We start from the raw sequence: 15,655 nt of genomic DNA, 5'->3' as shown, positions 1-15,655 counted from the left end.
GATTCCAGCGAGGTATCTGAATCTTTGAGATCTGATTAAGTTCATCTCGAAATAAATTCCATTCTTGACGAAGAAACGGTGATAGCGTAGCATCCGCAAGTTCTTTTGTTGTATCTTCTTGGGTTTCAACTGAAATTCCGTTCAATTACTTGCCCACTTAGCAAGCTGAAAACATCCTGCGACACACATTTTTTCAAATTCCCGCTGAGAAAATTGCAAATTTTAAAAAATTCGCGAAGTTATTAGTTTCGGTCCGATTTTCGATAATAAAATTTTGAAGAGATCTTGACGTTTCGAAGTTCTAGGAAGCTATTCTGACTAATTTCAAGATAATGCCCGACTGTGTGTATGTGAGTATGTAAATATCTATAACTTTTAACCGGATGAACCGATTTTGATCGTCAAGGTGTTATCCAACGCCGATTGTCAATGTCCAAACGTTAAAAAAAAATTGAGCTTGATCGGTATGGCTCATTCAGAGATATTCCAATAATAAACTTTTTTAGAAAATGTTTTTTTTGGGTAACTTGTAATTTGCTTGATGGATTGATTCCGAAATCTACTGGGCTCTGAAGCTTTATAAGTCGCGTCGAATGCCACTTCGACCATCAACATCGGTTCATTCGTTCAAAAGAAACCGTTGTCGAAAGAATTAAAAAAAAAAATTTTTTTTGAGTATTTTCGCAATTTTTTAACAACGATTACATAAATCAGTTTTAAAATCTGATCAGCTGTAGAACCCAATAAAACGCGTCGATTGCCACCCTAACCGCCTCAATCGGTCAATTCGTTCAAGAGACATCATTGGAGAAAAAATGCTAAAAAACGTTTTTGTTACGAAAACAAAGGCATACAATAGTATTGAATAGCTCGAAAATGTATTCACAACAATTTTTCAAGCTTAAGGAGCTTGAAAACAGCGGGAAGTTTTGGGGCTAGTCTGCAGGGCTAACTGACAGACCGATTTTTTTGTGTCGAGAGCAACTTGAATTGCCTCAGCGAGGTCATCTGTGCCTTCATAGATGTTGTCAACATAGCGTGTCTTTGTAAGCGGGTAGCCATGTTCCGCATCGTGTCGATGCGAGTCATTTGCAAAGCAACTGTGTTTCAGCGATCATTTTGGATGTACGTGGCATACAAAATGGACGCTATACACGTGGAACTGACGCTAAGTTTTCAATCAAAAAAGCTAAAGAGACTCTTTACACCGGTGTGTAAATTCGATCACCTCGGACAACACTCTAGCAGTGTTCAGCAATGCCTACGGCACTTAGCGATTTTCATTTCACGATCACTTACACCACACACTTTTTCTCACAATTTTTTTACGATTTTAAATTTTAATAATTTTCAATTGTTAAACCCACACCAGATCCGGCTCGAAGGACAAGAATGTAAAGTGAGGGAATACGCAGAAGGATCTGGTTTAAGTGTGATGGAATTTCAACAATTAAAAATTACACCAAAATTAATAATAAATAGTTTGGATATTTATTTACACTTTATATATAGAGCACTCGGCGCGATACCGACATGGTCTGAGTTCGATTCCCAGTTCGGGCTATCTATATTTTTCTCAATTTATCTATAAATGGTCTTATTGAGAAGGTTTGCATGTTTTAGGTTTCCACTATATTAAATTGTCGTTAATACCGTACGATGGACGGTGTGGCTCAATAAGTTATAGATGAAATTGAACGGAATATAGTATAGTGCCGGATAGCTCAACTGGTAGAGCACTCGGCGCGATACCGACATGGTCTGGGTTCGATTCCCAGTTCGGGCTATTTATATTTTACTCAATTTATCTATAAATTGTCTTATTGAGAAGGTTTGCATGTTTTAGGTTTCCACTATATTAAATTGGTGTAATACCGTACGATGGACGGTGTGGCTCAATAAGTTATAGATAAAATTGAACGGAATATAGTATAGTGCCGGATAGCTCAACTGGTAGAGCCAGTTTAATATAGTGGAAACCTAAAACATGCAAACCTTCTCAATAAGACAATTCATAGATAAATTGAGTAAAATATAAATAGCCCGAACTGGGAATCGAACCCAGACCATGTCGGTATCGCGCCGAGTGCTCTACACTTAATGCAGTTAGATATGTTGAGAATTAACATTAGATAGCGTATACGATAAAATAGATAAGCGATAGCGAATGCAACAAGTTAAGCGGTTTTAGAACACGTAGTAGTTAGTATGACTGCACGATGTAGATTGCTGTTGCGACGGCGTCGTCCTTCTTCGTTGGCGCTCGGTGGTTACGTGACAGCATGGCTACAGTAACGAATTTTCCCATTGGCTTAAAAATGTGCCAACAGGAAATAGTTAGCCACAAATTTTTCTGATTGGTCAGCTGGTAGCGGATTCTCATGCCGTCTTGACACGGTCATGAGCAAGAAATTGTATGTGTCGGGCCAAATAGCGAGTGACCCGACACTATTCTGACCTTGAGGTCAGTAGCGAGTTTGGCAACTCCCGGATGTATCGGAAATGCACGAAGCTTTTCAAATTGTCTAAGCTTGTTACTAAACAATTATTAATGAAATAATTAAAGGCAATATTCACTTGATTCATATTACTATTTTTTTTTTTTGATCAATGTAATGCTGTAATTTTAAATAATTCTATTTTTAATTGAATCAATTGCAAGGATAGTTTCTATGGATCTAAAAAAATATTACTTTTAACACTATAATTCATTAGCTTTAGTAAAACTTTTTGAACTCAAAATTCAAACCTTGGAACAGCTTACATCTTACTTTGAGTGGAATTTTTAATTATTTTATACAAAACCAGAGTCGTTATTATACCAACAGCATTAGTGATATGAACTAATTTCATTTTTTTTTTTCTAAATGAAAAAAGTTATTGATTTATATCGAATACTATAGAGTTAGTTTGAACGACTCGGCACCTTTCCTCAAGAAACTCTCAGTTGGAGCAAAATATGCTGTCAAGCATAAAGGGTGGTAGACTCGATCGCTTGACGAGCTTGGCTGTATCCGAATGCACGAAGTACTTGAGCCAAATGAATCTGGTCTGACGTCAGGAATCTTTTTTTACAGTGCAGTACTATCGTTAACCAAAATTAAACTATTAACTGTCAAGGCAGGGAATGTAAACAAGAATCGAATGAATATCAGCTATAATAGATCTTAAAGAATGTTATTCAATGTTAAATAATAATTAAATGCAAATTACCTAGTAGAATCTTGGCGACCGACATTTCCAATACTGCTGGCCTGTGTATTTTCACGAACTAAAGTTAGATTACGTGGTATCGCTGAAGAGACATTGCGAATCTTCTGACAGAGCAAAGGAGATTCCGCATGAGATGGATTGTCGTTCTGTCTTACACTATTTTCGGTTTCACATTCTTCTTCTTCGACATTACCTGGTAACCTAAAAAGTTTCTGAGGTTCTTCCATAATTCACCAATACTTAAGAACTGAAATAATTTTCCGAAATCATTCAACTTTGAAATTGTTGATTCTCATTGCAATAATCGATTATCATAATCCTATTATTGATATACCTGTATTATCTAATATCACTTTTTTTCTTTCGCATTCCATGAATCCAATTGTTGATTAGTCCTTTTATCAATTGAAAATCAATGAGGAAAATGAAGCCAGCCTGTAAGTGTTAGCATGTGATTACTTCTTATATCAAAGACGATGGCATATTCATTCTTATAACTCATAGATCAATAAGCTTAAACAGTACTTGTTGCATTGGTTAAACTATATAATATATGGATATGATCTTAAAGGTTGATTGGTAGATATTTCATGACTAAACATAATTGTTATGATGTTCATAGTTATAATTTCATAATTTAAACAAGTTATAAGTCATAAAAGATACGAAAAAGTTAACACAATATAAAATTTTTATAAAATGAATATAATAGCTGATAAAAAATAGTTATAAACTTGGTCATTCACTTATTTAAAAGATTAATTGATCCATCATAAAAACCACCTGAATGTTATTATCGTATCTCTAATAGTTTATAAGTTATATTAATTCGTTACTTGACAAATCATGAGACCGATTCAACTTCGGTCTTGTGTAATGTATAAAAGTGTTTTAAAAAATAGAAAAACTGTTTTTTTAGTACTGTCATGCATTTGCCTGTTTTTGATATTTTTTTTTAGTTCTAGAAAAAAAATATAACAGTTTATAGAATTCGTTTATAAGTTGTTAAATTAACAAATAATGAAATCATTTATCAAAATTTTCTTTTAACCTATGAAGAAATACCAATTATGATTTAAAAAAAAAAATAATTTCTTATCATTTAAACAATCGAAATGTTAATAAAACAATTGTAAACAATAAAAAATTTTGTTAAGAAAAACTTTTGTTTCAAAAACTATAATTTTACCAAGAGAATCAAATAGTAAAAGAAAATTTATTGAAAATATTAAATTTGTCTATTAGTTCATAAAAATCTTAACAAAAATCAATAGAAATATCTTAAGAAATGATGTAAAAAATTTCTTTCGAACGTAATTTAATGCTATTGTTGGATGCAAAACAGCAATAACATAATATCTATCGAAAAAACATTTTTTAACAATGATTCTTGGATTTTTCATTTTTTGTTAATTTTAAAAAATTATCACAAATATTAACATATAAAAGGGCCAGCAAATACTTGCTCGAAGACTTAGGCCCTGGCCATCACCTAGAGTGGACTAATGACGCTTAGCGAGGTCCCTACTCTATCACCAGGACTCATTACAATTTATATGAGTCGGCCTAACAATAAGTTTTGTTATATCTAGTCTCTTAGTCCAACGATCAGTTCTATTTCGGTCAGTCTGTTACGTGAATAATTTTATTGAAACTTTTCTGATATATTAAACTAAATTATTAATTTTATTATAAGTGATATTTGGTTTATTAGAATTAATTAAATAAGGAGATTTTGAAACTCCTCCGTCTGATTAAAGAAGAACCAAATTTGATTAATTTGGTAATAACAATTGCAATTTTTTATCAACTAATAAATCTTCCAGATACATTTTTCTAGACGTCATTCCAAATCAAATGAGCTGTCGCTTATATTTTTTAGAGCTTTATCTCTATTTTTATACTGAACGTATAAATATGTATGATTACATAAAAAATAATATCGTTATGCATATATTTATATAAAATTATATACATAAATATATGTGCTGCCTAATAACAACTACATTTGGATTCAAATGTAGTCACACTTCCGGCGATCGGAAGCAGCACCTACTGGGGCCTAGTGGCTACACTATCTAAATTTGATCATGCGTGGTGCGACGCATTTGCATTGCCCGTTTCCTAACTCGTGTCAAGAAAACCGGCGCCATTATTTTTCACAACGTAAAATCTCAAGTGTTGACACAAGTTATCAAAATCTTATCATTTTGCGCTTATCTCGAGAAAAGAAATTAAAATATTAATTTAAACAAATCAAGAAATCACCGAGCTCTATAATTATATAATTATTTATATGATTCTCACATTATAACTCATAAAAATAATTGATTAAGAATAATTGACAAGAGGTTACCCGATAAAAAATGTTTAGATCCAAGCATATATGAACGGATCCAAACAGTCAGATATGCTTGGATCCAAATTTTGGCACGATCCAAGCGGATTCAGACAGATCTGACAATATCCAAAGAGATCCAAACAGATCTCCCTATATCCACGAATATATAAGTGTATCAAAGTAGATCTGCGTAAATATCGATCTTTAAAGAAATTACATAGATTTAAGCACCTATATCTAAAGTTCCACTACATTCTAATGAATTCATGTATACATATATTATACCTAAGATCATTCTAAAAACAATATCTACTCACATCTTGGATCTTATTGCTATTACCTCTTAATGCTTTTAATGAACCTATGTATAACATATATCAAAAGTCAATTGGTATTCAAGTCAAAAAAAAATACTTCAGAAACATTGATCAAACTGATTTATTTTATTTATTCATTACAATATCAGGTATATGATTTAAATAACGTATACATCAAAATCAGTAAGAAAAAAAAAATTTTTTAATTTCCGTATATAACTCAGATATTCGTATATAATTAGACAAAAAATTTCTGTATTTAATGTCTTATTCCTAGTAGAACCACGACAGTTCGACGATTCAGGAGCCTTGAATGTATATAAATATTATTGGATCTGACCAACTATGACTACATATAGATACATATTTTTGGATGTAGTCATAAATTCTTGGATACACGCATATCTGCTTGGATATGAATGATTTTCGCATCTATATACCCACATACATACAGTTGGGTCTGAGCAGATATAACTCTATGTACTTATATATTTGCTTGGATATAAGTATACCTGCTTGGATATAAATCTTTATATTTACTTATATAGTTGGATCTGAGCAGACATACTTATATATGTTTGAATATGCTTTGATATAAGTATATCTGCATGGATATCAATTTTTATATGTGCTTATATATAGTTGGATCTCAGCAGATATACTTATATATGCTTGAATATGCGTATATCTACTTGGATATTAATCTTAATACATCTCTATATCTGCTAATATATGATTAGATCTGAGCAGATATAATTATATATGCTAATATCTAGTAAGTTCAAATATTTGGATGTATTTGGATATAAACAGATGTAAATAGATCCAGACATATCTGGTTGGATCCAAACGGTTTTTATCGAGTACTTCGACGGAAACCATTACAGGTGCTTCATTATTTATTATTAATCAATTCAATTGCGTATAGAGTTAAAAGACTCAATTTAACAACTATTCTGATTATTCTTACGTTCAATTTATTAATTTTAATACTACTCTCGCTCGTCAGTCTCTTTTATCATGCTGCCACGTGTTCAATAACAATTTCGAATCAGCTTAATTTATTATAGACTCATTGCAATCAACTAAACTCACACTCAATTTCCTCAAGACCTATTATACTTGAATATTATGCGTTTGGTGCTCTTAAAAATAGTTATTAAAGTGTTCAATTATTAACTTCGCTCTGTAAACTCTGATTTCATGTTACTTATTATCATGACATTCTTTTTATTGAGTAAGTTCCAGCATAGACTCAAGTTAATTATCACAATTTATTTCAATCAAATAATCGAGCTCAAGTCTATAATTTGTATTCAATTTATCACGTATTCATGAGCTCAAACATTCATCAGTATTAATTAATTAAATCAACGATTTAATTATGTAACCCAGTGATGTTATGTGTTGTGACAAATAAAAATATTGTTATGTTTCTTAATATGCGTATTTTTCAAACATCCCAACTACTAACCAGTCCTGGCATGTGGTTATTAAATTAATATTACATCAATATGATTATATAAATTTATACAATTATATATATTCATATGTAATTAAGTATAAAAAGTTCAAAATAATGAGATATAATCATATATAACTATAAAAAATTATATATAATTATATGAAATTTTATATAATTATATGAAATTTTAGATAATTATATGAAATTTTATATAATTATATGTGATTATATCTAATTATGTAAAAAATTTTTTTCTGGGTTAAAGTGAATAGCGTGATCATGATTGTCATGTTCGCTTCTTAGTCTACGTGTAGCATCCCGTATTTTTTGCAAACCCTGCTGCGAAAGTTAAATTTTCAAGAAATAAAAAATCAAAAAAATTAATTAATCGCGGTTTATAACACATTTAATTGAATGGCTGACAGATAAAATTTGTCCAGTATCATGCATATTTTTTCTTTTAATTTTTTCAATTTGTTTATTCTACTATCGTATGGGTTACGCATTCAAAAGTGTGAGCTACTTTCAACATGTTTTTTAAGCCACGCCCCCGTGTTAGTTCCCAGTAAGCAAGGCTGAATATATTTCGCGCTTCTATACGACTTACAGTAGTTGGAGTTTTATCTTTTACAGCAGGTGTTGCGAAAATGAATTTTGAATTGAAATTTATAAATAAGAATCGAAAGGATTTTCGATACAAACTATTTTTAATTAAATTAACTCGCGAAATCTCTCAGACAATCTGTCCTCGTGACAAAAAAATTAGATAGGGTGAGATACGGTTAGACCTAATTGTATGCAATTATGTCTAACTAATAACATATAACGAGAACAAAAAATTGGCAAAATTTTGTCTATATATAAGTGTATATGATTGTACACAGCTACATCTGATTACACTCAATCATTTTTTCTAATTCATTAATAGTAATCTTAACAATCCACTTAATACCGATTGTGATGATTGAGTGATTTTAAATAACTACAACGTTAGAGCGCTCATAACTATCCGAGAAAAAATAATGAGATCTAACTATGGATAATTGAATATGATCATATTAGTTGTATAAAATTATATCCAAATATTTGTATAATTATATATAATTATCTCTAAACATGCATACTCATATATAATAATATCTAACTACAGATAACCAAGATATAACTCTCATCGCCAAGAAGAAATGATTATATATAACTATATATAATCAAATATGATTATATATAATTATATCAAAGTATGTGTAACGTTGTGTAATTATGTATTATCATGTATGATTATGCATGACAATTGACATTAGTAATCAAATCTCAATTTTAGCTAATATAATCATGCATAACTTTTTATAGTAAAATATAATAATACATAACTATATCTGATTATACATCAGCAGCTGTAAATATGTGTTCGTGAAATACTATAATTTTGAATTTGGGTTGAACGCAGAAGTTTATATCAAGAAGTATTACATGAGTAGATTCTCTGAGATATGTATAATTGTTTTTTAATATATACTAACACAAAAAATTAAAGGAACAGAAAAATTTTAGGAATTCTTTAGTGATTTTTGCAAGGCTGTAACTTTGTAAAAAAAAAATCGTATCGAGATTTAAAAAAAAAGGATTTTATAGCTTATAATCTCTAGTTTGGGTGCATTTTCATCAAAATTGTTTTAGATCTACGGCTATTGCGCAAACTTAAGAAATACCACGAGACAAACAATTTCCATATTTTTTTTTTCCAAAAAGCCCACGAGCCGTGGAAATTCTTTTTTCAGCTAAACCAATACATATGTCATTTTGCAAATTCAGTCAGCTTTAATTTGGTTTTTTTTAACCTCGTAGGACAACTTGCCGCAGAGATATCCCCAAATAGAAATCTTCCCAATGTACATATTGGGTCCCAATTGGAAACCCCAGTCGAGAACGTATTGGAATATCCCAATGCAAAAATTAGTTCCCCAACTTCAGTTTTTCCTGAGTGGGACCTGATTGGAAACTTGTTGGGAGAGCCCAATGCATAAATTATTATTATTTTAATTACTTTTATTATTTATATACAATCTGGAATGGTCACAATTTGTAATTGAAACGTTTTAACTTCTCACTAAGAAGATTGGAAATTTTCAAAAATTCGAGGAGTTATTGGTTTCGGTCCGATTTTCGAAAATTAAATTTCTAACAGATCTTGACCTTTGAAGGTTCTAAAAAGCTATTTTTACTAATTTCACGATGACGTCCGAGTTTATGTATATCCGAATGTATGTGTTTACGTACGTACGAATGCAAGGGGAAAAATCGGTCTGTCGGTTGACCCTGCGGGCCAGCCTCAAAACTTCTCGCCTATTTCGAGCTCCTTGAGCTAGAAAAATTGTTGTAGATACATTTTCGAGCTCTTTGGGCAAATACTTTTGTATGCCTTTGTTTTCGAAAAAAAAAACATTTTTTACCATTTTTTCTCAAACGATATCTCTCGAACGAATAAACCGATTAAGATGTTCAAGGTAGCAATCGACGCGTTTTATTGAGTTCTACAACTGATCAGATTTTAAAATTGATATATCGAGTCGTTTTTGAGAAATTTTTAAAATACTAAAACAAATTTTTTTTTTAATTCTTTCGACAACGGTTTCTCTTGAAAGAATTGACCGATTCTGATGTTTGAGGTGACATTCGACGCGGCTTATTAAGCTTCAGAGCCCAGTTGATTTTGGAATCAATCCATCGAGAACATAAAAAGTTATAAAAAAAAAACATTTTTGAAAAAAGTTTATTTTTGGAATATCTCTGGACGAGCTGTACCGATCAAATTCAATTTTTTTTAGCTTCAAGATATTCGTATGCCGCGTCGAATGACACCTTTAAGATTAAAATCGGTTGATCCGTTCAAAAGTTATAGATATTTACATATGTACGTACGTACATACATACATACATACATACACTCGGACATCATCATGAAATTAGTCAGAATAGCTTCCTAGAACCTTAAAACCCCATGATTTCGTAGGAATTCGATTTTTGGAAATCGGACTAAAACCAATAACTTCTCGAACTTTTGAAAATTTGCAATTTTCTTAGTGGGAAGTTAAAAAGTTATTATATGATCATATATGAATCATATAAAAGTGACGGATATAAAATCATATAAAGTTTTACAATGACATTGGTCCTATGAAAACTCATATGACTTTATAAAATCTTATATAATAATATACAATCCTATAATATTATATAAAGTCTTATATAATCATATGAAGATATTAATGATAAGGGAGGGCAGGTTATTAATAAATAAGATATATATATTCGTGGTTATTACTTTAAGTATATTCTAAGTATATTACAATGTATACGTATGTACAAGCTACACGTCTGCTTAGTATAGTGTACTGGTAAGAACTCACCACTATAGCTAAGTTGGCAATGGTCATTAGTATAGCTAATACATTTTGATATATTCTGGAACATTTTAGCAATATGAACCTTGCCCCTCAACACCCCCTCTCAAGGTACATAGTGCGTGCACACTTATCCAAGCATTCACACACACTAATTCACAATGCCTATATTACACACACATTTTCTGTGCTTATTATTACTCAGACCTTTTGTAAACATATCTGCTGGCATTTTTCCTGTACACAAATATTTTACATCTATCACACCATTCGAATACTCATTCCTTACAAAATGATGTCTAACATCTATATGCTTAGTATGCTGGTGATATACATCGTTCTTGATCATACTGATTGCACTCTGATTATCATTCAGTATCTTACGATCCGTTGAGTCCCCTCCCCAGTTAGCATCTACTGTAGCAAATAGAGCTAGCTCGGTTTGCTCGAATCTCAACCCGTAGTCTATCGTACCTTTCAAACACCTAAAAACCCTTTTCGCGGCTTTCTAATGCTCGACATTGTAATTGGGTTTGAATTGACTTAAATAATTAACCGCGTAAATTATATCTGGCCTGGTAGTTATCGCAAGATACAACAACGCTTCGATTAAACTCTGGTACGGATAGTTATTCATTTCTGACTCACTCGCACATACTGGTTTTACTAAATTACATTTAGCCCCAATGGGTGTGTCTATCGGTTTACACTCATCCACCCCAAAACGTTTGAGTACAGCCCTGATATACTGTCTCTATCTCAAGAACACACGTGACTTTTCGTCCTGCTCAAACTTGATACCTATACAACTTTTAGTTGTTCCGAGATCTTTAGTCTCGAATGACTTTGACAACGCTTTCTTAATTTCACCTATCCAGGCCTCGTCGTCACTAGCTAATGAGATATCATCAACGTATATCGCTATATACATTACTCTGTCACCTTTCCGGTTAACAAATAAACATTTATCTTGTGGCACTGCACTAAAACCTAATACATTTAGTCTATCTACTAATTTTCTATGCCACTCAACCCCGGCTTGGCGCAACCCATACAACGACTTTCAGAGCACACACACTGTCACTTCCCGCCTAAACCGATAGGCTTACCCGCAATTATCTTTTCGATCATTTCATGCATACGAACGGGCACTTCCATGTATACACTTTCTCGCAATTCACCATTTAAATACGCAGTCACTATGTCCATCTGGTGAATTTTCAAGTCGTATTCCGCTGCTATCGCCGTCATGATCTTCACTGATGTTGACCGCATTACTGGCGAAAATGTCGCAGTGAAATCTTCTCCTGGCCTCTGAGAACACCCTTTTGCAACTAATCTGACCTTTCTTTTGCCATTAGACTTGGTGCAAAATACGTAACGACTTCCGATTACTTTTCTGTTCCTGGGTTTCTTTTCGATTTCCCATGCCCTGTTCTTTATCTGAGCTAGCATCTCTTCTTCTAATGCTATCTTTCAAGAGTCCGCATTTTCTGTCTTACTCGCTTGTTTCCATGTAGTCGGATTTTCTGTCACTGTTAGATAAACGAATACATCTTCCTCCATCGCATTATCCTCTTTTTCTTCATTCTCTTCTTCACTAGCAGCTTCGTGGTCATCCCCACTCTGTTCATCTGATACTGTGACGTATACTTTCCTCGGTCTTCCTACCGATCCTGTCCGAATGTACATCGGACGTCCCCGGCCTCTCTTGCTGGGTAAATCTACGCCTTCCCATGACTTTGTTGCCCCTCTCTATCTCTGGGGTCTTTCTTGCTTCTTTTCTGGTTCGAGCTTTTCCGGCTCTTCCCTCGGCATCTCGAGTTCTTCGCACTGCTCTTCACACTGCTCTTCACATTGCTCCTCTATTACCTCAGTGTTTCTCTCGTTTTCAAATATTTCTTTATATTCACCCTTAAAACCAATTTGATCCACAAACTTCATATCCCGTGTAGTCTTTACTGATCTATCTCGTGGAAAATAGATACGATATGCCTTCGAGGTAAATGCATATCCTACGACTACTTCTGGTGCTGACCTGGAATCTAGTTTCCCGCGCGTTTGCGTCTTATCCAAGACGAAAGCCTTCGTTCCAAACACTTGCATGTGTTTAACTGTGAGAGGTTTTCCCTTCCACACACAATATGGTATTTCTCTGTTTAACGCACTGGTCGGACATCTATTTCTGGTATAGTTTGCGTTACTTAACGCCTCGGCCCACAAGTGAAGGGGTGCCCCTGCCTGCCGCATCATACATCGTACCATTTTTATCAGTGTTCGATTCTTTCGCTCTGTAATGCCATTCTGTTGGGAGGTGTGAGGTACAGTCAATCTTTTCCGAATTCCATTTTTCCGTAGATATTCGTTGAATTCCCCGTTACAATACTCCTTTCTGTTGTCCGATTGTAACGCCTTTACCTTTTCCCCAGTCTGGTTTTCCACCTCGTACTTGTATTCCTTGAACTTCTCCAGAACTTCAGACTTATTTTTCATCAAGCATATCTGACACCACCTTAACTTGTCATCAATGAAAGTAACAAAATATCTTTTTTCTGAGCCAGGCGCATGTCGCATTGGTCCGCACACACCTGAATGCACTATTTCTAATAATTTCTGAGTTCTCTGTTCCCTGGTCTTGGGAAAAAGTAATCTGGTCTGCTTTTCTTGTATACGCACCTCACACTCTGATAACTTTTCATTATCGCTTATTTCCAAGCCGTACACCGATTTATTTTTGGCCATGAGCTTTAGGTCTCGCTCATTTAAATCTGGTACGTATGATACGTTCTTAAACCCAATGTCCCACTGCCTCTTACCGGTAGACACTTTCACTGAAACGTTTCCCGTTCCCAATATTTTAGTGTTTTTATCGGTTGCCACACTCAACTCCGCACATTTCGGCTTAAATCCACTAAACTTGTCTCTACTGTTACACAAATGACTTGTCGCATCACTGTCTATACACCAACACGCGTTACCACTACTACTGCTTATAGCCTGTTCACTGGTACGTAACGATGACTCATTTGTATTCCTCGCACTATTGTATTCTCTTCTGTTTCTTTCTGGGCAGTTCTTTGCAATATGCCCTCTCCTATGGCACTTGAAACACTCGACTTCCCGCCGAAAATTCTCGTCTCTGGAATTCGACCCTAAGTTCGTCCAGTGATGGTATCTCCTTCTGTGTCTCTATTGACGTCTTAAATACTGTGTAACTCTCTGGTATGCTGTTCAACAACAAGATCACCAACATCTCATTAGCTATCTCCAGCTTGACCTTTCGCAGTCTTTTCACTGTCTCCATCAATTCGGTGATGTGTTTCCTCACATCATCCCCCTCTGTCATCCTCGACAAAGTCAGCTTCTTCAGCAAGTACGCTTTTCGCGCCGGTCCCCAGATTCATATGTCGCCTTGATCTTATCCCAGATTTCCTTCGACGTCTCCAAGTCATCATACGCTGCTGCCTCGCCTGTCCCCAACGCAATCAGAAGATCTGCCATCGCCCTTCTGTCCTTTTTGACCCACGCTAAGATTTCTTCTGGTCCTGACGCTGGTTTGGTCTTTTCACTAACGACATACTCCCACGTTTCATGACTCATCAGAATACATTTCATCTGTGTTTTCCACGACTGGTAGTTCTCTCTGATAAGGGGGTCTATTTTTATTGAGAAAACCATTTTTCTGATCACTTAACAATCACACAAATCGACACAATCAACTTTCTACGCTAGTCACAGCACACAACGGGTTTCCCGCCAAGAATATCCGAGCTCTTACGCCTAGTGTCTCACAACGACGAATTCCACGCCACTGTACGCTATCGAAACCTCGATGCTTTTCGCACGCTTTTCACGTGCTTCTAAATCTTCTTTATGTAATTAATAACTGCTTCTATGTTTACAATTGGATACCCGCATTATCTGGGCCCATAACCGGATGATAAGGGCGGGCAGGTTATTAATAAATAAGATATATATATTCGTGGTTATTACTTTAAGTATATTCTAAGTATATTACAATGTATACGTATGTACAAGCTACACGTCTGCTTAGGATGGTGTACTGGTAAGAACTAACCACTATAGCTAAGTTGGCAATGGTCATTAGTATAGCTAATACATTCTGGTATATTCTGGAACATACTAGCAATATGAACCTTGCCCCTCAACAGATATGTATACCCGGAAAAAATGATTTTGTCTAATTACGTATATAATAACTTGTATATGATTAGATCTAAAAATTAGCAGGATCTGATCACATGTAATTATATGTAATCATGCATGAATGAATTAAAATATAAAAAAAATATAACATTGATTAACTGCTATTTTGCTAAGGGGTCAATCATCCAACTAATGTACTACCTCAAAGCTGTTCAACTTTGAATGTCGCGTGTCTGTTGTTTGCTTCTCTAGTCTGCTTCACACTTATAAGTATTTACAATCCATAGCATATTACTTAATTCAAATAATCAAATTGATACATCCTACATGAATAATGCACCAAATATGATCGAATTTCATCACATTTGTGTTTTATATAAAATTATAAGTTGTTTCAGGATAACCTGCTTATAAGACCATAGAAATTCATAGATAAAAATCAAGAAACTATATAAATTTTTATATAATCATATGTGATTTTATACAACCTTATTAAACTCTTTTGTAATTATACAAATTTGTTTACAACTTTATATGAAATCACATTAATTTTTATGAACTCTCTGAATTATTATAAGAATTTTATAAGATTATATGAGTTTTTATATAATCATATATAACTTTATATATGTTATTAAATTTAATCTGTCAGACCCGAACATCTCTCCTTCTCTTTGGCTAATTAAATTAGTAGGGATGAGTTTTCCGGGGATGAATCAAAGAGACCCGAATCGAAGCAGATATAACTATG

General features: G+C 33.7%; 1 protein-coding gene across 4 annotated transcripts in view; it reads right to left on the bottom strand.

Moving 5' to 3' along the window:
• The window catches only part of LOC103576719 (G protein-activated inward rectifier potassium channel 3), a 111,963-nt gene that overhangs the window by 44,077 nt on the left and 52,231 nt on the right, over nucleotides 1-15,655 (bottom strand). For all 4 annotated transcript variants that reach the window (XM_053736939.1, XM_053736941.1, XM_053736940.1 and 1 more), the window contains exons 2-3: nucleotides 3,548-3,648; nucleotides 3,214-3,460 (exon numbers count right to left, since the gene is read on the bottom strand). In XM_053736939.1, the coding sequence (XP_053592914.1) occupies nucleotides 3,214-3,440 (227 nt within the window). In that variant the 5' untranslated portion in view covers nucleotides 3,441-3,460; nucleotides 3,548-3,648. The remainder of the gene's footprint in view (nucleotides 1-3,213; nucleotides 3,461-3,547; nucleotides 3,649-15,655) is intronic.

Source organism: Microplitis demolitor, chromosome 2 (genome assembly GCF_026212275.2).
Source record: "Microplitis demolitor isolate Queensland-Clemson2020A chromosome 2, iyMicDemo2.1a, whole genome shotgun sequence".
Classification (NCBI taxonomy): domain Eukaryota; kingdom Metazoa; phylum Arthropoda; class Insecta; order Hymenoptera; family Braconidae; genus Microplitis; species Microplitis demolitor.
The sequence above is the reverse complement of the archived record's forward strand: the minus strand, read 5'-3'. Positions and strand labels throughout refer to the sequence as shown.